At 30.8% G+C, this 26,351-nt stretch overlaps 1 protein-coding gene across 1 annotated transcript in view; it reads right to left on the bottom strand.

The window, feature by feature from the left end:
* The window catches only part of LOC107454222 (alkaline phosphatase, tissue-nonspecific isozyme-like), a 141,537-nt gene that overhangs the window by 20,852 nt on the left and 94,334 nt on the right, over positions 1-26,351 (bottom strand). Inside the window, exons 2-5 of the mRNA XM_016071333.4 lie at positions 18,670-18,890; positions 17,104-17,278; positions 6,539-6,717; positions 4,571-4,778 (exon numbers count right to left, since the gene is read on the bottom strand). Of these exons, the coding sequence (XP_015926819.1) occupies positions 4,571-4,778; positions 6,539-6,717; positions 17,104-17,278; positions 18,670-18,890 (783 nt within the window). The remainder of the gene's footprint in view (positions 1-4,570; positions 4,779-6,538; positions 6,718-17,103; positions 17,279-18,669; positions 18,891-26,351) is intronic.

The raw sequence follows: 26,351 nt of genomic DNA, 5'->3' as shown, positions 1-26,351 counted from the left end.
TTTTGCAAAAACATTAAAGAACATAAGAATATTATTCAATAAAATTTCAGGTTACTTTGAATTTTCGATTTCCTAGAAATGTACTTTTAAGTCGCTACCTTTTTTGTTTAGTACTTGTACTTTTACTTGTACTTTTTACTCGTTACTTTTTAAAATAAGAACTTTTTACTTTTTACTCGTTACTTTTTTTAAAAATACTTGTACTTTTACTCGTTACTTATTAAAAGTAACGTTGCCATATATGGATTCAATATATTTTTGCTCAAAACCCCCATATTTTTTTGACTAATACATCCTCATTTTTTTTTCTACTTAAACTGCTGTTTGTAGAAAATGCAACACCATGAAAGAATCATCAGAATCAAATGAAATTTAATGCAGAAACGACTTGTACTGATACAAATAAATGATGAAATTTTCAAAACAAAAGAAACAAATTAAGCGTCCGAAATCAGTATTTGGTGCAGCCACCACGCGCTGCAATAAGTGCTGCTATACGACGTGGCATGGAGTCAAACAGATGTTGAATATCTGCTTGAGGAAGAGAATTCCATATCGCTTGTATGCGCAACCAAAGTTCGTCTTTGGAAACTGCAGGACGCGGATCACGAGTGAGACGCCGACCAACCATATCCCACACGTGCTCAATAGGCGACATATCCGGCGAATAAGCAGGCCAAGGAAGAAGTTGCATGCGTTGTGCTGAACAGAAGTCTCTAACAGTCCGCGCAACATGTGGGCGTGCATTATCCTGCTGAAAGATAGCTCCAGGGATGCCTTGAAGGAAAGGAACGACTTCGGGCTGTAGCACTTCACGGACGTATCTGTTGCTATTGAGATTACCCTCAATTCGTATCAAATTGGATCGTCCATGATACGAAATCGCACCCCAGACCATAACTCCGGGTGTTCGACCACTATGTCGTTCAATAATACACTCAGGAAGGCAGCGTTGACCGGCATAACGTCTAACACGAACACGGCCATCATGGGTCCACAAATTGAAGCGTGATTCATCTGAAAAGACAACTTGCTGCCAATCAGCTCGCCAGTCTCTGTGCTCAAGAGCCCACTGCCGACGCAGCCGTCGATGATCCGCCGTGAGGGGAATCCTGTATAATGGCACCCTTGCACGCAATCCACGGCGCAGCAGACGACGACGAATTGACGAAGCCGACAATTGTACACCTGTAGCAGTAGACCAATGTGCTGCCAGCTGCCTGGAGGAAGCTGTGCGATCATTCACCGCCATGCGGAGCAGGTGTCGATCATCGCGCTCTGACGTCACCTTCTGTCGTCCAGTGCCTGTTTTTCGAGTTGTTCGGTGCTCGTCGGTCCACTGCTTCCAAACTCGCATCACTGTGGAACTGTTCCGCTGCATACGAGCTGCTATTGCGCGATAGGAAAATCCTCCTTCTCGAAGACCGATTATCCTCCCTCGTTCAAACTCCGTAAGTTGCTTGAATTTCTTATTCTTCCGTCGTGGAGGCATACTCAGGTCTCACTAAACGTTTGCCACTAACAAATAATCATAGACTATTTTCAACGTCCCGCTACAGCACTTTATTTATACGCTTTCAGCATCAATTCAGAGGGCGCTGCGCGCGCCACGCACGCGCGATGGCTCTGAAACTTTATTAATTTGCATAATATCCTATAATTGACATTTGCTGCGAATTTCATTTGATTCTGATGATTCCTTCATGGTGTTGCATTTTCTACAAACAGCAGTTTATTATTACAAAATACTAAAACTCATTGACGGAAAGCAGAAAATATTTTTCGAACTTTATTATATCGAATAAATATTGTAAACTTCGAAGAATGAAAAAGACTTAAAATATGTACTTGTTTTTTTTCCCTTGAAGATCAAGCACAAAAAATTAAGAAATATAAAAATGCATCTTCTCTGAAAATTTTAATTCCATAAAGAATTTCCAAAGAAATATTAGAGCAGGATCTTGAGCTATTTTTAATTTCCTATTTTGCTTTAAAAAATCCCCTTACAAATTATTTCTTAGCTATTGGCGAAATTTTTTCTTTTCAAGTTTATGTTTTCTGCAATAGAATGAAAAGCTTTATTTATAAAATAAGTAAATTAAAAATAACAACTAAAAATATCTTTCAAATTAAAATATAATTTTTTTCCTAAAAAATAAGTAGTTCGTATTTTTTTTTAAAAGTAAGTAAAATATTGTTATAATTTGATCAAAAATATTGTATTTAAGGAGACTTGGTAGGCCATACGTCAATAATGCTGAAACTGACATTTTTCGATGTACCTGTTCTAGGAAACTACTTATGATATCGCTCTGAAATTCTTTGGAGATATTTGAAATTATATCAGTTGTATGCTGTGATCTTTGTGATAATAGTTTAGGCTTAACAATAATTCTTTTTGAGTTATGAAAGATTTTCGTCCAAAAATGATCAAGCTTCTTAAAAAATTAAAATTTTCAGGTCATATTTTAAAAAAAAATTCTATCAAAGATATGTATTATCAGTTATTACAGTGTAAACATGTATATGTAAATATTCTGTGAAAAAACTGATTCCATATCTTATTTAGATGCTGAGAAAAAGTATGGGTCAGTTTTAGCATCGAAATAGGTCAGTTTTAGCTTTATTGGTATACGCTTAAAATGACCCCTTCAGCCTATTATACCCTTTCCCCTCATAACCCCTTTTACCCCTTAAATATATTTTATTTAGTAGAAAATGATACATGTTTTTAAGTCAAGTATTTAAAAATATCTATTCAAATAGTTATTTTTATGCAGTGCTTTATAGATTGATGCAATATTACAAAGTTTAAAACAATGTTGTAATGGTTTAAAAAAAAAGCTTTGTTATTCTTTGATAAAATGCAGATGAGATGAAATTAATTATTTATTTTCGAGCAATAGAAATAGAAAAACATAAAAAACTATTAGTTATTTAATTGCATAAGAAAAGTAAAAGAAAAATAATGTAAATAATATTTAAACATCGCGATTGTGTTTTTTTTTAGTTGTAAATCAATATTTCAATGACAATTGAAAGGAACATAGCAAAGTATTTTCAATTTTCTTTCGGTTGAAAACAATCGATGCGTGGGGCATTTTTTCTTTGAACTTTGTTTTTTATTTTTATTTCTTTGTCTTTTCTACAATCGATTGAATTATATATTTTTTTAAATTTTATTTCAAAGACACACAAATAAGCAATCAATAAAAAAGGCTTAAAATTACCTGTTAAAAAATAAACTTCTTTTCTTAGAAAACAAGTTGTTTAAGAAAACACAGTTAACATTTATTCAAAATTACTTTATTTAAAAACACTTGTTAAAGAATTGCGCGTAGAGGTTGACGTTTTAAAGTATAATATACTCTTCCTCATAGCTGATTATTTTTATAGTATAGACTAATAATTGAATGCTATAGTTATTATTTATAGTAGATAATAAAACAATAAATGTGCATTGATAGGGCAGTTGAAGCCCAGTAGTTAGACAATCGGATTGCTGTCCGGGGGGGGGATCATCTTCGGCTCTGCTAATACCCACCGAGAGTATGCAATATACGTGATTGTAAAATCTGTATAATCGAAAGTCCTGTGGTCCTTCATGTGCATCGCTGATCAGTACCATTGGTACAGGGATATGAGGAAAGTTTCATTCTCCTTCAGATCAATGTCTAAATTGAGGAAGAGGCCGCACGATTCTGAGTCAAGACTTATTTTCACCCTTGCGGTGCTCTCTCATTAAACGAACGGAGCACATTCCTGATTCAATTGGCAGAGCCAATGATTGGAGAACTTGGCTTTTTCAAGTGTTCAGCCAATACCTTCGTCCAAAAATAGCAACAACACAACTATTAATTATTTTATTGTGGAACAAAAAAATGAGGAAAATAAATTTCAAAACATAAAATTTAACTAATAAATGAAACAGAATTTTTGAGCATTTTTGTGCATTAATAAAAAAATCTTACTTCTTTAATTAAGAGGCTATACAAGATAACAAATAAGTGAATAATAAAGGCTAAAAATATCAGTCACAAAAAATTAAACACTTTTCATTATGAAATGCATAGTTTAAAACTATATAAAATGAAAACTCGTTAATATTCAGAAATATTCTTTTATGCTGGGTACTATTTGTATGGACTGAAAAGTGAAAGCTATGTTTATTATTTCCAATCAATATAAAAAAAAACTGAAAAACAACTGTCAGCTCTTTTTCTGTGTAGTAAGACACAAAAGAAAATAAATTGAAAAATATTAAAACACTTTGGCTGTGCATTTTTTAGTTCCAAATCAATTTTTCAACGACATATAAAAAGAACACTAAAAACTGTTTTCAATTTCCTTTCTGTTGCTGAACAATCAACATATAAATTGCTTCTTAGATATTTGTGATCTTTCTTTTTCCCTTTAAATTTCATGTATTTTTTTAACAATTGAATGAAAATAGCTTTCTTATTTTATTTGGAGGTCACACAGAGCTGGAAATAAAGTAATCCAAAAGAACAACTAAAAATAAAAAATTCTGTTAAAGAAAATCGAATCTTTTTTTTCTTCTTTCTCTTACCCAATAAGTAGTCCGTACTTCGCGGATCTACTTTATCGAATTCTTTTTTGTTCGAGACATATCTATACTTCAACCTCCTCGTCTTCTTGTCGTGCTGCCAGGAGTCGATGAGATTCTGTCCATCTTCCCTTCTTCCCATGTCCGAAAGGATTTCGGAACCTTCCTCTTTAACTGGAAGGAAATGGCTCCTACCACCCCCCAGGATCACCTGCAGGCAGAGGAAGAGAAAAAAACAGGAGATATAAAAAAAGCATCTTAATAAGTAATTATGGTGCAGCTATATTTGTCTGTCTTTCATTATTGGAAATGTTTTCTGGAGATTGCAATATCGTGTTTGACATCGTAGATATTGTTTACTACCTCAATCGAAAAACGATAGAGTTGGAAATATATCATTGCTGAATGTAACTGCTTGTGGTTAACTTTATTTACGTCATGTTTGGGGTCTTTTTTGGATGGGTTTTATAGCCACTTAAGATTTGTGATATCGGCGAAGTAATAAATTTGGGGACAAAGTTGTTAGATAAAAACTTATTCGAAAACATGTCTAAGAATTTTAGTTTTTTTCTCCGGATTATTCTTACTGTAAATAAGAACAACGACTCTTTTTATAGTGATGTTATGTAGCCTTTATAGGTTTCTGAACAAAAAAATCTGAGATATTTTTCATCAGAGTATGTTTTTAGGCATCCTAGAGTAGTTCTGGTACAAAATATTCCGATAGTTATTTGTCAACTCCATTCTTTGGCATATTAAAAAAATAATTATAAAAATATATTCTTAAAAAAAATATTAAAAAAAAATAATTATTTAAAAGTAAATAGTGAAAAAGTGTAGTGAAAAACTTCTCAGATTTTTTCAAGCATTATTTTTACTGTAAATAAGAACAATGATTCTTTTTATAATATGATTATGTAGTCTTTGTAGATTACAGAACAAAGAAAATCTGAGGTCTTTTTCTTCAGAATGTGATTTTAGGCACCCTGGACTAGTTTTGGTATAAAATATTCCGAATGTTATTTGTCAGTTCCACTTTTTGGCACATAAAAAAAATTTTTTAAAAAATAATTATTGAAAAATTAAAAAGTATAGTGAAAAATACCTCAGATTTTTTCGAAGATTATTTTTACTATAAATTAGAACAACGAATCTTTTTATAATATGATTATGTAGCCTTTGTAGAATTCTGAACACAAAAATATCAGAGATATTTTTCTTCAGAATATGATTTTAGGCACTCTGGGCTATTTCTGGTGCAAAATATTCCGATAGTTATTTGTCAGCTTCATTCTTTGGCATATTAAGAAAATAATTATTGAAAAATAAAAAAAAAGTATTGGTCAAAAAATCTTGTCATAAACAGAATTTGCAATTGAAAAAGTAATAACTTTTGTAAAAACTTATGTAAAAAAATTGTATAAGAATACTAATTTCGCTTGTTTTTTCCTGGATTATTCTTACTGTAAAAAAGGAAAACTTCTTTACAATGCAATTTTGGAGTTTTTTCTTGAAGTTTCTGAACGAAAATGCGTGCAAGATTTGTTTAGTTGAGATTTGATTCGTAAACCGAAACAACTTTTTTTCTTCTAAATATGATTTTTTGCACTAAACATAACGATAGTTATTTGCCAGCTTTACTCTTTAGTATTAAAAAAATATTTGAAAAAATTGAAAAAAAAAGAGAAAAGAACTGAAAAGCTGAAATTTTGCAATAAGCGAAAAGTGAAATTGAAAATTTAGGAAATTATCCAAAACATGTTTGAAAAAGCCGTATAAGCTTATAAATTTTAGCTTAAATTCTTTGTAATTAATAAATTCTTTGAAAGCAGTAAGAAAAGTACAATAGGACACTATATACAAAAGGAAAAAACACATGAATTGTATACATTTTGTCAATAACATTTAGCTAAATATGCTACACTATCCCCTCCTACATTTTTTCTCTCGGAATAAAGACCCAGTGCTTACGTTTATATTTCTTCCAGGATCATTTTCCACTAATTGCCTCGCTATGTCTTTGCACAACTTTCGATCTTCAACTGGAATTTTCGAATCACTCTCCCAGTAGCGGCTCGGTGAATGACCATACATAGCTGCTGGTGTTGCGTGCGTAACACGTGTCGTAGTTACTAAGCCTGTAGCCTTTCCTGAAATGATGTAAACACAGGTCTTTTAATGAAAGATAATGCATGATATAAAAATCGCAAACAACAGGTGTTTGAAAGGAAATAAATTGTAGGCAATAAAAACAGGATGCTACTCAAAATAAATCTTTTTTTTTCTTCATAAAACAATGATAATGATCTCAAATTTAAAAATATAGAGAATGTCGTGTGTAACATTTTAAGAAAACTAATAAAATTATGTAAATGATTTCAAAAGGGGCGAAATCTCCCATGACCTTCCTGATCATAATTTAATTCAAAAAGCAAGTCCAATGGCCTCGGGTTCGAATCTCGCTCTGGGCACGGATGTTTCTCTCTCTTGTGTTGTCCTCTGTTGTGTGTGATGAGTAAATGTGGCCTACCTTATGAACGAGTTTGTGGCAGTGTGGCGGGGGCAATGTTACTCGCTTCCGTGACTTTGGTTCACAAGTGCCCACTGGGTAACGCGAAATGAGTAACAATTCCGGTATCTTCTAAGGCGAAACGAATAAAGTTCAGTGCCTGACATTCGAAAAAAGCAAATATTGGAGCAAACAGGAGGGTAATATTTAGCGTGAGAGATGCGAAAAGCAAAGGTAACATCCATTTGCAGATTTTTAGCCCAGATGGCTCAGTAGTTGCGGCAATGAACTGTCACTGTGATAGAGTAGGGTTAGATCCTCAGTGGTGTTAATAGGCCTTCAGATAGATGGCTACCAGCTTGTCTGAGAAATAAAAACGGCCTTTGCGCAATGCTGATCTCATTGCCACAATCATGTCGTTCGTCATGAAATTGTAGAGCCTTAACCCCGTGACCCACCTGGCTCACATCAGGCTGTTGCGGGAATGTTTTTAGTGGATTTAAAATAAAGATTGATTACATCATTATTACTTCTTTTTTCTGTGATTGTATAGTTTTCATCAAAAGCTCCTTTTATTCAAAAATTCTATGAGGTCAAATGCCCTACAAGAAGTGAACAAATAGATTATAGATCAAACGGGGAATATCCAAGCCAATGCTCTTGCGGCTTAACTACCACTACTGTTATTAAACATTAATCCACTGATATATAAGACATGCTAACTTGATTCAATCACGAGGTACCTTTTGCTAGATAAAGGTTGGCATTGTTGATAACTCCGCCCCCCACACTGGCGACCTCCGAACGGGGTTTGAACACGCAGTAACGCCCACTACGATCTGGTAACGCCTACTTCGATGGATGATCCACATTGAACATTTGACTTGCTACTTGTGAATGCGACTTTATCCACCTCCTCACGCTGTTGCTGCTCAGTCTCGTCTCGAACATACACAACGTCAGCCTGCATATACTCGACTGCTAGAGGTAACACAGGAGCGACTACGACCGTGAAGTTAATACACCTCTCACATTCAGCACCCAAAAACCCGGTGACCTAAATTCCAGCTCTCCCGGTCTTTCACAAGTACAGCAACTAGTGATATTAGTTCATCGAATTCTATCCCTGATAAAATTCTGGTGGGAGAGTATTATGGCGTAACTACCACCACGGTTATTATTAAACATCAATTCACTGGTATATCCCCTTATTTCCGAAGCGTCACGAAAAAACATCTACATGCAAACTCCGGATAGGTGTTGTTTCGTGACTCTCCAGGTGAATAAGGTGGGGAAGGTAGCTACGCGGTTGTTGGGGTTCATTGGGGGAGGGGAGAAAATAGGATTGTCAGTTAACATCAATTAGTTTCCTCCCCTTGCATTGTTGAAAAGTCTTCTCCTAAGGTTGCTATTCTTAACTTTAAAAATTGTAGGCAAGGTTCTTAGAGAAAGCGCCAAACACCAAATTTTATCTTCTAATGCAAACTTCATGGAAAGACATTGTTTTAAATCAATAAATGGACGTATCCTGTGCCATAACGAAATGCTTCACAGCCCTTTTTTATAAAAAAATAATAATAAATAAATGTTTTTCTGACTTGATGTTAAAGTATTTACAATTATTTAATCAATAAGAATTTATAATTGTCTCAAATTATAATTAAAACTAAAACATTTTTTTTTTCTTCTCGGGAATTCCTAAGAGCTGCTATACTTTAATAATTCTTTTCTCTTAGCCACACGAGTTTGTTATAGCGCAACCGTTAAGAAAACTGCGAATAATTATGGAACATATATTAATTTCTTCGGTTTAATAATTTTTCTTTGCATTACCCTATAAATTTGGAAACGAAATTATAACTTTTTTCATATCACATTATGAAATTTTATTTTCGAAGCAAAAAAAAAAAATAAATAACTAAAAAAAAAAAGGTTTTAATCAACTGCTATGTTCATTTGTGGCAATTTGAGTTGTTAAAATCGTGCTAAATATAAGTATATATGAATTTGAAATTTTTTCTTTTAACTGAAACGTAAAATAAACTGTTGCCATATTGGATTTCCATGTGGAGTTTACTGACAAAATACCCTAAACTGACGAAACTGTACTTCATTCTAACCACATTATTCCCTATTCATAGGAACAAGAAAGTTGTTTAATTAATTCTGTCAAACATTGATGAACCTTTCTTTTACTTGTTAAAATACATCCGTGTAAAAAAAAATTAAAAAAAGAAAGAAAAAAAAAACACTTTTGTAATAAAAAAAAAGCGTTTGTAATTAGCGCATACAGAAATTTGTTTGATATTTCAACTTAATTACCTAATACAATTCTTATTCTCAAGTCTTTGGAGCTTTATGATGCTTGAGCAATTACCTTATACTTAATTTTTCTTATTAAAAAGTGGAATCAAAATTTAATTACATAGTTTTTCGTGGAATTTTTTTTCAAAACAATACATCTTGTACACAGAGGAAATGTAGTGTTTTATACGTACATATACGAATTAATGTGCTTTTGAGCAGGTACACAAGGAAACCTCAGGAACACTTACATAAAACTTTCGAATGATAAAGATCAATGCTTTATTGTTAAATAATAATACGCCGCATAAATCGATAAAGGAAAAAAAAAAAGGATTGAAATTGAAAAAGGACAGGTTTCTTGTTTCAGTTACTTTTTTAAATTTAAAAAATTCTAACAATATTAAAACTTATATTTTTCATTATGATATGCGTCGTTATGTTACTCGATATTGATCGCGAATAAAGAAACTTAGACATTATCTTTTAATATTTTATGGTGCATAAAAATATTGAAAATACAATACATTAATGTCTACAAATTTATTTCAATGTAAGAAAAGATACGAATTTATTCTAAGGAATTTTCAGTATTTCTACTTTTTTCAATATCTTTTTCGTTTATTTTTGTTCAGAAAATGTTTAGAAATAGACGACCTAACAAATTTTCGAAAATGTTTGAAAGCCTTTCATTTGTCATACAAAAATCAAGTTTTTATCGATCAAAATACTACTTTAATTTCTCATTGATTCTCAACCTCATTGATATCAAACCGTTTCAATGTTATTCAAAATGCTAATGATTAGTGTTAATATTTTACTAACTTTAAATAATAAATATTTTCTTCTTTTTTTTCTTTTTCTTAATTATGCGTAATCATTTTTTTTCCATAAAAATCATTCAGTGTTCTATTTCAAATTTATATTACTGTGGTAGTACTCCCTTAGGAATATTTCTTTCTTTTTTTTTTCGCGGCAAGGGAAAGTCAAATGTTTGTAAGTATTCTGAGTAATGATTTGCACAATACGGTTGTCCACTATTTGCTTTACATAGAAACATTTCACAAAGCTTTTTGACTCCTCTTCACCACAGGGCATCTAAACTATCCTACTAACCCACAGTTACCAGAGGCAGAAATTCTTTCAATACTTGTCTATTCCTTCTTCATTGTTACTTGTGGAATTACAATAGCTGCGGAAAGGCATTGTAAGGTATTGCACACAGTAAACGTCACCAAAGAAAAATACACAAAATTCAACCACTTCATTTTCTGTTGGTTTTTTTTTTAAATTCAAGAAAAAATTATACTATATTTTTTTTTCTGGGAGAGAGAGATTAGCGATCATCGTAAAAAATAAGGAAAAAACACGGAACACCTTAAGAAAAAGATATAGATAAAACTGATATTGGAGAAAAAAAAGTTAGAGAAATTCATATTCAAACATTGTCACACCAAAAGGTCGTGCAATTTTCATCAGATTTATAAATATAATATTAACTAAGTACTGTTGGTTTTTCTATGGTGATAAAATTAAAGATATCTAGCCTTTTTTCTATTACACTTTTTCTATTGTATTTAATTAGTTTCTTTTAGTAAATAATGTCTAATAATTCAACTGTTAGTCTCTCTCTCTTTAAACAATAACATGAGTTAATTAAATTTTAATTGTTTTAATTAGGGGAAAATAATATATACTTCAATTTATTAAGGGCAAATTTTTCATGTATTTTCAATTTCATATATACCTTCTCTGATCGACTACGTACCCTAGTTTATGGTGTTTTCCATAGATTTAAGAAAAGAAAATGGAAAAAAATTTTATCCATACATAAAAGAAAAATATAATTAAGTAAGTAAATAATTAAGCAGAGACATATATTGTTACTAATGCAAAGTAGAAACAGAAAATTATAAGAAATAAACTTCCTCTACTTAGTTATTTTTCTCTCTTCTTAAATTTTTTTTTTCAAAATAAGAAATGTGATTTTTATTAGAAATAATGAAATTTAATGTCTAAAAACTAATACTTAAAAATTAAAAGATTTTAAATATTGTGGGCATTTTTTTTTTTTTTTTTTTTTTTTTGCTGGCAGCCAATTTTAAAACAGATTTAACAATATTTAGAATATTTAATAAAGATTTTGAAAACAGAACTTTTAAGGAATTTAAAATACTTGTTCAAAAAAATCTAATTGCCCAGAAATTATAATTTAAAACTTTAAAGATTTCAATGATATAAGAAATTACATTGTATAGTTATATTTAAATTTTAAATCACTTCACAAAATCAACCATTAAATAAATGTAAGCATATTCATAAAATAAATTTATTTCAATGGTACCATTCAATTGAAATTAATTCAAAACAATTTATTCAAAATCTGATGATTAATATTGGTAGACATAAGAAAACTCTATCATATTTTATGTAATCAAATCTTTTTTTTTTTTCTTAAAGAAAATTCCTAAAAAGAAAACAATAGTTGTTTTACTGTCTTTTCAGCTTATTTTTCTCCTTTTTAAATTTTCTTTTTTTTTTTTTTTTTTTTTTTTTTTAATAACGCAATTGGAAACAGTTACCTAAGTTTTTTGTTCTGTTTCTATTTTAGCAATTTTAATAAATTTCAAATTTTGTCAATAAATTAATCATTTGAATACAATTTGAAAAAGACTTTAGTTCTAGTCAGTCATAATTTTCCTTTTATTTTCTTTTGAATAACCTCTTTGTCTATGTATGCTTAAATTAAAAAATAGATAAAAATCAACTGTTTCACGAGGGGGACTAAGTCTAGTAATTTTCCTTATGAATGAATGTGGTCTGCCGTTTTTCTATGTGTTCTAATTTAGGAGAAAGTGCAATAATTTTTCTTCTTATATGAGGAATGGATAAAATTTCTAAAAAATCGCTTCTATTTCAAAAATATTTTGAAAGTTTGATTGTTCTAGACGACGTATAAAAGTATTTATTGTTAGCCTGGAAGAACGAGCGGGGATAATTTTATGACACCATGCATTCTATAAGTTCGTATTCCTGAAAAACTAGGAAAGGAACCTTTTCATCCCTTTCTTATTCGTAGCTTCCTCTATCTATCTTATTCTGTCCTTATCTACCTTTTGTGAGTAATTAAAATGATATTTGGGCATTTTCCTTCATCATCAATAGACGTTTTATAATTTCCCCAAATATCTTCCAGTTTGTTCTACCAATCATTTTATTTTTTGGTGGTTGCTGAGTTTAGTGTATTATTTTTTGCTCCCAACTGAATTTTCTTGAATTTGTATACAATGTTCACGAAAAGTTTTGCCGCAATACTTACAAGAACTGAGTTATCTAATAAAAATCCACAATTTGTACCTAAGACGCTACCTATTTGTGAATAAAAATCAAAAACCTTGCTATGTCATTGATTAGAATCACTAACTACGCTTTCAAATATTAAACGATTTTCGCCTGGAATCAACCAAAGTATAAAATAAAAACTTCTAGAAGTTTTCTAGACTAACGATTTGTGCCTTATTTTTTTTCCGCCCAAAACGTATGATTTCTGTCTGTAACTATTGTCTCCAATATAGCAAAATATAAAAAAAAAATATTATTATATACAATCATGTCTGCATTAAAACAATCATATCGAGTATAATATAATAATTTATATTCAAATTATCAGTGAAGTAAATATTAAGCTTTAAATTTTATTGCGAAAAAAAACAATGGTAGACGTTTCAAATAATTTAGCAATAATTATTCAAAGTAAGTCTAAGACTAAAAAGTGATATATTTCTATAAAAAATTTTTAATTTTTTTTGCAACGTATAAATGAATTTCATTTTGCGTCAATCAAATTTTGAATCGCACAATACTTTGGCTAGAAAATATGGCTTAACTTGATGTTTCTTTGCGGTTGTAGCAAATTTAATCTTGCACTGATTTTTCTGACATTGCATGTATCTCTTCTTATTTTGTTTTAAGAAATTAGAAATGTTTTTACCTCATTAATTAAATTTAAAAAAAAATTATTCAGTGTGTTTATTTATTATTATTATTTTCTTTCAAGATTTAAGTTATTTTAATGCTATTAACCATGTAACATACTACTATTTCTATTTATTAAAATTATTCACGTTAATATTGAAAAAAAGAACATAAATGAAACATTTTACTTTTAAAAAAACTCAAGTATCAACAGGTTTTATTTAAAATGTTAATATAACGGAATGGACATTATCACCTTCCCGCTCCAATGTGCTGTTTACTTTATTCATTTATTTAATTTTTTAAAAAACTAAGTGTAATAAAAAATACTTTTAAAATTTAGAAAAAGCCTTCCAAAATATTAAAATTAATCAGATAGTATCTTTAATTGTATTAATTTCTTTATCGTTTATGCTTTTTTTCTATAGAGAAAATTTAAAAACAACTGAATTACTTTAGTTCTGTTTTATATAAACTTTTGTTTTTGCAACAATAAACAATGCTTAGCACCTATGTGACTTATTAAAGCATTCTAACGTAAGAAATAAATAAGAAAAAGATAATTAAATAGATAAATTAATAACATTTGTAAAATTACGACAGCAATTATTTTTTTTAAAAATTATCTAGGGCGAAATGTTTCTAAAAATATACGAGCAAGAAGGATTCACATACAGTTTCCATTTTATTTATTTTTTTTTTGGAGAAGGAGGCCAGCACACCTTGATCGAAGAATATAGTGGTGTCAATCACTATACAAAAGGGAAAGAATTCCCGATGTGTGTTGTGAATGATTGAGCCGGTTGGAAAGGGTACTGAGTTGAGGCGTGTAAGACGAATACCTGCTGCGTAATGAGAATATAATAATATACTATGCAAAACACTTCTTGACATAAGATAGTAAAAGCTAAAATTTATTTTACTTTGGCCATTTTTGCTGAAAAGGATTGCAACCAGCAAGAAACATTTTCTTAGAAAAATAACAGTTGGGCTTCATTTATCCGTGAAGAACTAACCACATTCTTTAATTTATTGTTGAACGTTTACGCAAACAAATTCCGATTCGACGTCAAAAGTGGTTATTGGGAGAAAAAAAAGAATCTGTAACTAGACTTGTATTTTAAAACTTAGACTAAATAATATACTTTCAAACTACAAAAGAAAATTCTTTTATTTCTATTAAAAAATGAATTTAAGGAATTCTAACAACTTTGAAATTCTCCATTATCAAATATTAATGTCAACAAATTGCTTAATATTACACTTATACCGTTAAAAGTAAATTATGCCTGATAATTATATACAAATTAGCTAAGATGATAGTATTCTATTTTTTCACAGATTTCTTTTCACTGAAAAAAAAAAAGAGATACTAAACAGACTAATCCATCTTTCTGATTCTTCAATCATAAACTAACCATATATCTATAATAATACACACAAATAAAATGTGATAACTTGTGGCCACCAGATGCGGGAATAGTTTTTGTTATAATTTAATTTAAAGTTAATGAAGCCGATGACACTATCCGAATGTTCTTGCCTACAAGATAGCGAGCACGTTATGTAAAGGCTTAGTTCTTAAAGATGAAAACGCAGGTCTTGATATCATTCAGTTTTATTACTAATTTATTGAACAATATAAGATGTGCTCTGCAATAAAATGCTGCTCTAAATATTATCACTCAAAATGTAATAATTTTGAGTGATGATTCTATTTAATGAAAAGAAATAATATTTTTGTCTTAAGAGGTCCACTTAGAATATGCATATTATTTCATATAACTATTGATTTCTATGAAAAATTCAATACACAGGTGATTCCTCAAAATGAAAATAAATATTTTTCAAAATATTGTTGTCAGAAAGGAAAAGATAATTTGGAATATATGGCCTTCATAGATCAGTAAAGAGAAAGATTGAAACTTATACCTTTAACTATTATACCTTTCTATTACTCTCTCTGAATCTAATTATGGGGATCAAAAAGTATTACTCAAATAGTATAAAATTTGTTTACACTAAGACAATTTGGCTGAAAATAAGTGAAAAATATTATATTTAGCATTTTAATAATTTATGGTTATGGAATAGAGCATGAAACACCCGTATCTTTTTCTGAGTTAGATAAAATCTTCCAAACACAGATCACTTCCAAACATTATATATATATTTTTTTAAAGTTTGTCTTTATTTTCACACACAGTTATTTTGATCTAAAAGAAACAATTTTCTTTAATTTCAATTTTTACAATTTCTTTAATTTTGAAAATCAATTTCGGATAACTTTTTTACATGTATGAAAATAAAATTTTTGTTCAAATTATTATATTCATATTTCATATTTTAGTATAAATATAATTCTGATAATCTAACAGAGTTTTTTAGAAACTATCATACTGTTTTTTACAATTAAAAAATACTGAAATAAGTTATAGATGGTAATTTGAGTGCAAGAAAAAGTATATATAAAAGGAACACCGGTGTCTCATCTTCGTCAAACGGTTAAAAAATAAAATCTAGTATTTTTTGGGGACTGTTCAACTGATCATTTCGAGTCATGGGTATTCTCATTTATAAAACTAAGATAGCTAAATCGTTCAGATTCTGCAAAATATTAATCTTTAAACTTTAATCTTTAAGATTGAGCAAAATTTTATAATTTAATCTTTAAGATTCTGAAAAATTTAATGCAATATACTATTAAAAAACTATTTAATAAAAATCTCCATTTAATAAAAAATAATAGATTATTCAAATTATTTTTAAGTTAAATAAAATTTGAGTAAAGAAGTCTCGAGATTCGATGTCGGAAGTGGTAAAACAGAGAAATTTGTGAGGTATGGTATACATATTATTTAAAGCTAAATTAATTATTCAGGAATTCTTTGAAATAATGCAATGTAATAAAAAATTTATTGAAGAGCAATTTTTATCTAAACTTTTTACATTTCATGATTTTGTGAAAAAAATCAAGTAAAAAAAAAACAATAGAAAAGATGTGAAAAGAAAACAAAAAAAGAAGGAAGGAAACTTTTACAATTCTAATTATTCGTCGCCAAGAAAGTGCTGAACTAACGTTTTGGTAAATGGGGTGTTTTAAACTTATCCAACAATTTGTTGCTGCATGCATTTTATCCCCACTTGACTGAGTTTCAATGAAGAGAAAGGAGAATCATTTACACCCCTTTTACTAATCTCACTGGGTGGGAACCGTGGTCGAGTTCAAGTGAAAAACCTTCCTTCTGAAAACTGCCGTAACAGGGGAACTCAAAATCTCAGACCCTACCGGAATGAAAGAGATATAAGACATGCTAACTTGATTCAATCACGAGGTACCTTTTGATAGACAAAGGTTGGCAGTGTCGATAACTCCGCCCTCCACTAAAGCTAACAAGAAAATGACTAAATGTACGTTCAAATGTTTTTTTTTTCAATTATCCGTGAACATTTTTATATACAATCCTTTTTAAAACTGGGCTTTTGCTGTTGTTGCTAACCCTCTATCAAGTTCGAAGCTAAATCAAATCCATGACACCAGCAACTCTAAGCACATCAAGTACGTAGAGTGGATCCACAGGGACATCTCCTCCAGAAAGACCAAGTTAGTCGAGGACATAGTAGGCTAAAACTGTTATTAAGCTAATAGTTTACAAGGGTTATGTATCTTTCGTACTGTTTAGATATCCCGACTATGTTAATTTACAGATAGATGTCCATCTTACTAAAATATTCAATTAAAACTTACCTTCAGCTTGAGCCCAATCTGCTAAACACGGGATTCTAGCTTTCAGGCTACTTTCACACTTTTCGTATGTTCCAGTGTCGTCTAAACCTACCGTCTCAAAACGGCCTTTCACTCCGCATAGCAGAGCAGTAGCGCAAGCACCCGAGTCTCCCACTTGACTGTCAGTGTTGTAAGTCTGAAAAAAAATCACCGTCACTTAGTAGAACTTGAAATTATTAGATAATTTTACATTAAGGAATGTTAAAGGTAAAAATCCTAAATTATATGACATTGATATGTGTCATCTGAATTAAATAATATTGATTTGTGTCTTCTGGATTAAATAATATTAATCTGCGTCCTCAGAATTAAATAATATTAATCTGTGTCTTCTGTATTAAATATTGTTCATCTGTGTCCTTTGAATTAAATAAGATTAATCTGCGTCTTTTGAATTAAATGCTGTTAAATTTTCATTGGAAAGTTAAGTCATATATGTAAACACGATACAACACAATTGAAGGGATTCGAGTTAAATGTAATTCAAAAAGTACAACTTTTATGAGATTAGCCTTAATAATAGCCTTAATTAGCCTTAATAAATCATTAGCCTTAATTATGTTTGCAATATATAGAATTTTCACTATTTTTATATGTCATCGGCATTTAATAGACGATCCTTATCGATCTTACTGCAGTTTTTTTTAAAACCGGTGATCAACAGTCATTTCAATTCCGAGTTTATGACTGTCAATGTTCAATTCCAAAGCACTGTAATTGTGAACCCAACCCAGATAACAAGGGAACCTATGGATCAAGCATTGGGACTAACTAGCCTTTCGTGGAGGATTTTCTTACTACTATAGCAATATTCAACTGCACGACCGCTCCGATCTTACTTTTACAGCAATATTTTACTACACAGCTGCTCCGATCCTACTGCTATAGCAATATTCAACTACATAGCTGCTCCGATCTTAATGCTATAACAATTTTTCACTACATAGCTTCTCCGTCCTTACTGCTATAACAATATTCAACAACATAGCAGCTTCGATCTTAATGCTATAACAATATTCAACTTCATAGCTGCTCGGATTTTACTGCTACAGCAATATTCAACTCCATAGCTGCTCAATCTCACTGCTATAACAATGTTCAGCTCCATAGCTTTTTAATTAGGAACTCGTATTCGTGGAGGGTTGGGAAACTAGGATAGAAAAATCTTTAAAACCTTTCATGGTTAGCCAGATCGCAATATCAGCAATGGTCAGTACAAGCTGGAATTAGTATCATCAGCTATCTTCGGGATTTTTCAATCTGGATCAACTGTTTGGGTGATAAACTATTAATCATCTGAACCACCCGGATATTTTTCATGGTTTTCAATATTTAAGAGGTTTTTATAATTATGATTCATGATTTATAGTTATGATTAGTAAATTGATTGGTCAATTTTAGATAATTAAGAATCATAATTATTTTTGTTCATATTTTGCTAAACCACATGCGTATCTTACTATAAGAAATACAAAATAGCATCTCCACAAAACACTAGATAATCAAACAGAATAATATTGTTCTTACTTTCGCAAGAGCAATGTAACCAAACTTGTCAAACGCCAGCTCATTTTCCTCCCCTGTTTGACCCCGTTTTTGTCCACGGAGTATTCTGGCAGTTGTGACTGTTGTCATGCCCATTCCATCCCCTATAAAAAGAATAATGTTTCTGGCAACATTGTAGTTCCTGTCATCCTCCAAGTTTCTAAGCAGCTGATTTTTTGCTTGTTGATACCAATACCATCGATCTAAATGGAGCAAAAAATGAAATAATTAATAACTTCTAAATTTGATACTATGCTGAATGTTAATGACATTTCAGGTACAAAAATAATATCATTCTGGTTTATAAAATCTGGTAAATAAAAAGGAAATAAACCATTAATTTTGTCATATTTCCGGTTCATTTGGTAATGGTTCAACGAATATTTTAGTTATCAGTAATATAGTTCTTATAACCACACAATCCCAGGGCTATAATTATGCCGGAGCAGTCGGGGTGTTGCCCCTAGTCCCCGATGGTCAAGAAGGGGGGGAGCTTACTTAGGGATCACATTTTTTTTAAATTAGGGTAATTTAAAATCTATTATTTCTTATCTTTTTTTAAAAAAATAATTTTAGAAAAAGGAACTGCTAAAATCAAAATTTCTAATTTTTAGTCTCAAATTTAGATTCCTCTTCCCTTAAAATTGAAAGAAGAGAGAAGATTTTTTCTGATGATTTTTTTCTTTCCTGGGAAGAACAATAACGCTTAGCAGAATGAGGTGTAAAGGGTCAAAGGCATACTACTGATAGTATATTTTATTTCAGCTTCAACCTGTAGTAGTTGATAGTTGCTTCATCAATGATCTAGTCTGACCACTTAAAAAGACTGCATTACTTATCCTTGCCGAAGTTGTGATCATCTAACCTTAAAATCTTTCCAGGAAAACCATTTGACGGCCCATTAACCATTATCTTCGCAATGCCATTTCTGTTTCTAATTCCATGCCTGAAAAAAAAAATTCTTTAGAAGAAAAGCACTGAGGTCCCTTGTCACTCAGTCCCTATCCCTGCAAAAAAAGTGTAGTACCTAATTTTTGTTAGTTCAAACCACGCAGCAGTGTTCCATTTTGTACAAAAAATTCATACTTAATATTGAAGCCAAGTTTTAAAAATAAGTGTCAAATCGTTCTTAGGTTTTTGTTACATAATATCGAGATAACTTTACACATATCAAAATTAAGTATGTTTGAACTTTTTTTAAAATTTTGAATAATTTATTAGTATTGATTACGTTTTACAAGAAGATAAAAAAGATTAACAGTCATATAATGTAAGTTTCAATAATAATTGAAACGAAAATTATATGATTGTAATAAATTTTGTGATAAAAATGAGTCTTATTGATTTTGTGTTTCTAAAATTTCATAATCTTGTTTGCGTTTATTAATAAAATTTACTGATTATGTTAATATTTTTGGTTTTTATTATCTTTTTCTGCAGTTGGCGTCTGCAATGCGTCAAACATAAATATTAAACAAAATTAAAAATTATTAATTATAAAGCTGCTTCCTTTATACGAAATCAGTGTTGCTTTTTATGCAAATAAATTCATAAGTTATTTAATATTGGAAGATTTCTGAATTGTTAATCTAATTAAATTTGCTATTAAAAAAAGTTTTAAATTTATTATGTCTCAAATGTTTCTCTGCCTTCATTAATTTCCGTATGTTTCATCGTGTTGCGTGCGTGTCAAGATAAAAAAAAATATAAAAATTAAAAATATTTTAGCTATTTCATACATAAAATACGATTCATTTTTACAGTTAGTGTTGATCTTCATATAACAAAATTGAAGGAGAAATTTAATTATATTAAAAATTATTGTTGAACAAATTTAAAAAGATTAATTTGTTTTATGTAAAATTCTCTCATATTTACCAAAATAGTGTTAGTTTCTATGCTCTAAAACTTAAATAAAAATGAGTAGTTTTATATTTTTAATACTTAATTCTGAACCGCTTAATTTATATTCAAATTGCATAAATTAAAATTGCAGCTAAGTTTTTTTCTGTTGTTACTTAAAATTTTATTAATTATGATAATGGTTCGGACCTTTTATTTGAGTAAATTTTCCTGTCTCTCTTTTTTCCCAGGTTTGTTTAAATATGTCTGGTTTTAACAAATTTTTTAAAAAAATAATAAACTGTTCTGTTTAAATTATTTGTATTCTAAAAATTTAGGAATAACTTAATAAGAATTTTTTTTTTACTTTTTAAAATTGTAAAATCAATTATTCGCAATGGGTTTGCGATTAAAGCACTGAGTTGTAGTTGCAAAGTGCTGGGTTAATTGAAATTTGATGACCAGTGTCCAAGTTAATTGAAATAAGAATTTTTGCCAATTGTTTTATCAAGTTTCTATTCCTGTATGTTTAAATTTACGGAGTTGAGAAAAACCTAAAGACTTCGAAATAGAAATTATATTGAGAAAAAGAATATAATCAGCTCTGAATTGCACGGTAGTGCTTGCAGAATAATTTCCAATTAATGTATTACTTTAGATAAAATTAAAAATAAAGTGTTTTGAAAACTTAAGCTCTTTAATATAGAGTTCTCAAATATGGGAGCGTCCAGATGCATTTTGACAAGCTACATTTGAGAAATAATTATGAAATTTTAATACAAAAATCCCTATATATCATAAAGCATAAATACCTTTTAAAACGATTCAAAATGAAATCTCAAATACAGCATTATTTGTTCTCTTTATAAAAATGAAATATATTTTGTTTAAAAAAAACTCTTGTTCAAGTAAGAAAAATTTTAGGTTTGCAAAATCTCACTAAATTTATCAAAAGTCTTGTAATTCTTAGAGTCATAAAAATCTTACTATCTTTCAAAATTATTTAAGAAAATGTCCTCATGATGAAATGTCCGAAAAATAAATTTCGAGTACACACTTCGAAAATGACCTATTTAATAATTATTATATTACTAAATGATGTAAGATAACAACGTAAGCCTATTTAAATGTATTGAAAATTGAGTTATTAATGTGTGATTATTTTGTATTATTATCTATTGTATGTATTATGTATTTGTATGTAATATTATTTAAACGTAATATTTTTTTTGCGTAATATTCTTTTTATGTATTATTATTTTGATGCAGTAAACTTGGATACCAAGAACAAGTTTTTGAGTTCATTAAACTATGCTCCCCGGAGCCCCTGACAAGTTTCTAAACCAAACAATTTGCATTCTTGTTTTTGATCGAGTATTTTCCAAGGCTTATTGTTCAAAAATTGCCTAATTTCTGGAGAACAATTATTATCTAAGTATTTTTATGTTATATTTTATAATCGGTATTGAGCAACCGACCTCATTCTGAGTTTACGATTATCAACGTTCAAATCCATAGCCTTATAATTTTGAAACCAAACCAGAAGACAAAGAAGCTCCCAAATCAAGTATTGGGACATGCTTGGCTTCGGGGATGACGTTTTATTGGAACTAACCTACATTTGCGTTACGCGAAGAGAAAAATCACGATAACCTGTCATAATTAATCCGACGCCAAAGAGATTGTAACTCATGGTCCGACAACCATTGAGGATATTTTAGGTCAGCATTGTGGTAGGTGCGAGCCCGGAGAATAATTCAAACAACCACCTATCACGTAGCTAACGTTATTATTTGAATCTCGGTCTCCTCATTGGGAGACGAACCTTTATTCACTGAGCCACCGTGACTCCAGCTGTTATATTCAGGAAATTTACAAAACTCAATTTTAGGAAATTATGAATTAATCAGAAACTTATCACAGTACCAATTCCAAATTTGTAAATCGTTATTTTTTCTATTATTTTATTTAGAAATTCATTAAAGCTCCAATTTTGGAAAAATGCCTAATGACGATGTGATTGTTTCCTCTGTAGTTCGAAGATTAACAAGGCTCCAAAGTTTGCATTGAAAAAAGGGAAAAAAACTGCTAAACTTAAATTATATTTCGCTATCTAACTTCAGTAAGAACTTCACTAACACTTCCTAAAGTTTATCTAAAAAGAGATTCGAATATATTCTAAGATAAGCATTAGCTTTAATATAGAATATCTAATAAAAATTTCAACACGACTTACAATAATTTACTACAATAGAATTATTTATAAAGCTTTATGGTAGCTATTTTCGGTATAGTTTACTTGAATGTACTATATTTTTTATTGATTCTCGAAACAGTTGTTTGCTTTTTTAATAATTCAACATACTACTTTATGAAATCATAAGACATTTTCAACTTTTCTCGTCCGTTTCTTAAAAGGATTTCCAGCTTTCTTTGTTCTTCTAATATTGAAAGAGGCATTTTATTTCTTTTATTTCTCTCTTTTCTTTTAAAAAAAGTTGAACGTGCACATTTATACTACTGGGAATAAAAAGTTTTCAGTTTTTGTTTAAGCGTGTGTGTGTGTGTTTTTACTATTCTAATCCATTTGAATCCTTTTACTAGAAATATTCAATGCAAAATACATAAAATTGTATATAAAAGTGGCTTTTATATCAAATAATTATACACACTTGTTTTGTTTATATACACTTTATTCATAGGTGTAAAATAAGGAAATTAAACATATCAAATAACTTTTGATCTAATTATCAGATTTTTATGTACTAGGACTCGGTCAAAATGGTTCGAGGGATATGCTTATTAATTAGTACGTACTTCGCAGGTTGTTGTAGTTGCAGTTCCTTTACGTCGCACTACAGCTGCACAATGGGCTATTGGCGTCGGTCTGGGACACATCTCTGAGGATGATCCGATGACCGCCACCACAATTTCGATTCTCTGCAGTGGGGATGGCAACCCCGCTTCGGTAATCCAACGACTTGCGCTCGAAATCGAGCACTTTACGGTAGAACAGTTTAACGAGGACCAATACCCCACACCCTCTATTCCTACGCAGACTTATACAAGTGGTCACCCACCCGCACACTGACCACAACCAGTGATGCTTGACTTTGGTGATCTGCTGGGAACCGTGTCTTAACGATCAGACCACTGCGGGAACATACTTCGTGGGAGGCCGCATCATCGGTAGGCGGGGTTGAATGTTCGTATCCGGAAATTAAAGCTCCCATACAATGCAACGCTACAACAGTGATGGGTTTTTTTTGGGTGGAAAAAATGGACACAGGTGAAATGAATAAAGCGAAACGATGGCTATGAGACACGCAATAGCACAACAGCACGGGATGACAGACACTTTATCCTCCATGATGGTGACGAACCCTACATCGTCCTTCCGTGTATTAGCACAACCTTGGAGCAATCTTGGTGTTTTGAAGTCTAGCTTCATGGTTGTCGCAGTCTGCTGCATCATCAACTGCGTACAAGGGTTTCTCTATGCAAGATTCCTTGATCATACTGAGCCACTGGCTCCTCCAATTTTAATGGGTTTAGCAATACAATGCATAGCATACCCCGTGAAAACAAATTGTTTTCTCTGATGAATCACGCTAGAATATGGAGTACAATGGAAGAGTACGGGGGTAGAGGTTACAGAGAAAATCGTCTATTCCCACAGTGTATTCAGCATCATACCGTACAAGCGCTTGGCATTATGGTGTGGGGAGCTATTAGGTATAATTGTTTATCCCATCTAACGCAACAGTGATCGCTGTATGAGGGAAATTGTAAATTCCGTGGTATTTTAGAATAATAATGACGGTGCATATGTTTCAAAGACAGCAGATCACTTCTTCAGAGATAGACAGGTTCCGCTTCTTCTATAGACTACTTAATCCCTGGATATGCCACACATTGAGCGTGACTGGGATTTCTTTTATCAGCGAGGCAGTCAAATTGAACTCTGGCATCAAGTCAAAACCATATGGAATGTCATTCCTATGAATTACATTCAGAAGCTGTATGATTCAATGCCTTGACGTGTATAGGCTCTAATCACTCAGCGTGGAGCACGTGCAAAACACTGATTACATACGTTATTTTTTTGTCTTGTAAATTTGATCATTCATTCGTATTACTCTCAGTAACATGTGGAATAAATTTTGTTAATTTCCGAAAATTTCTTCATGTTGTTGCCATTTTCACTATGATATGTGCATTTTATATTCCTCTTGCACAACAACGAAAATTTTATGTTAAGAATAGATGCAATTTTTTTTCGTTTTATTATAGGGTAAAATACTTACATTATAGCCATATTTCGATAAGCTTGTGCAGTTTTTTTTTAAATTTAATAACATTGAAATAGATTAAAAGATCAGTTGATTTTATTGGGACCATAAATAAATGAAGTAAGAAAGAGACAATTTCAGATAGCCTATAGATTCACACTAACTTTTGATAGCAGAGTTCTATATAAAAAAAAGAGGTAGAAACTGCTTATTTGGTAGAGACACATTTGATTGAATATATTATGCCTCTAAAATGAATTAAAGTGTCAGTCAAGAAAAGTAAAAAGTAACGTCTCGCGTCCAGATTGGTTAGTTCACCAGATTAAATCAAAGAAGTCGTAAAAAATTGGATAGTTAAGGATAAAAAATTGGATAAAAAAAATTTAACGGGCACAAAATTTAAATGTCACGCATGCAAAGATCAGATTTTTTCAATTGCACAATCGGGACACACAACCAACTGCAGTCTGTTCCTTGTTGTTTTACTACAAAAACTGGTTAGTTCTCCAGATTAAGTCAAGAAAGCCGTAAAAAAAATGGATAATTTAGAAAACAAAATTTAACGGACATATAAAGATCAGATGATTTTTCCATTGCACCATCGGGACACAGTAGCGACTACGGTCTGTTCCTTGTTGTTTTGCAACAAAAAAAGTTATTTATTTGGCGTGAAAGGAGAGTAACTTTTGAATAATTTAAAATTCCCTTTATTAAAAACGAATTACATATTCCTATTCAACGCCACAAACTCCATAGAAACAGTTTTGCTTTGTACCAAAATGTCATGATGTTTCACTTGGCACTGTTTTCTTTAAAGCGTGTAAAAGACTTGCGCTGGAACTTACACTCCATTAAACTTCTGTAGCTTTATTAAGTCAGTAACCGAGCCAATGAACTAAGAAATAAACTCAGTGATGTAATTACGGTCATAAATCATAAATGGCATTAGAAAGAGACAATCTCAGTTAACCTATCAATTTACTGTAACCCTTGACAGCTGGGTGCGACAGGAAAAGAGAGATAGAAATTATTTTTGGTCGCCACATACTTGATTGAATTTTCTATACCTCCCATTGAATTAAAGTGCCAGTCTAGAAGTGTGAAAATGATGTCATTTATTTCGGCGCAATTCAATGGGAAGTTATTTTTCATTCTGTCGATGATTTCGTTAGGCTGCAAAGGTAAAAATTCGGTTTAAAGTTTGACTGGTCAATTCTATTTAAAGGTCGGAAGTCAATACCCACTTTAAATTCTTTTTCGATAATGGACTTTGTACGTGTGAGTATAAGCAAACTATGGAAAGCATTAAGAATATAAAATGTGGAAAAATTACAATGATTAAAATGTCTAAACTTTTAAGAATGAAATTCCAATAAGGCGATAACTCGACATATTCCTCTTGAAATCACATAAATAATCAAGTATGCTGTATTATAGATTCGCTTGTTTGTTTATAGGAGGTTTTGAGCAGTCTACCTAATTATGAGTTTACGATCATCAATATACAACTCCGTAGCCTTGTAATTTTAA

This window comes from Parasteatoda tepidariorum, chromosome 4, assembly GCF_982258835.1.
Source record: "Parasteatoda tepidariorum strain Cologne lab strain chromosome 4, Ptep-v5.0, whole genome shotgun sequence".
Lineage (NCBI taxonomy): Eukaryota > Metazoa > Arthropoda > Arachnida > Araneae > Theridiidae > Parasteatoda > Parasteatoda tepidariorum.
Note: the sequence above shows the minus strand (reverse complement) of the source record. Positions and strands in the feature narration are given on the sequence as shown.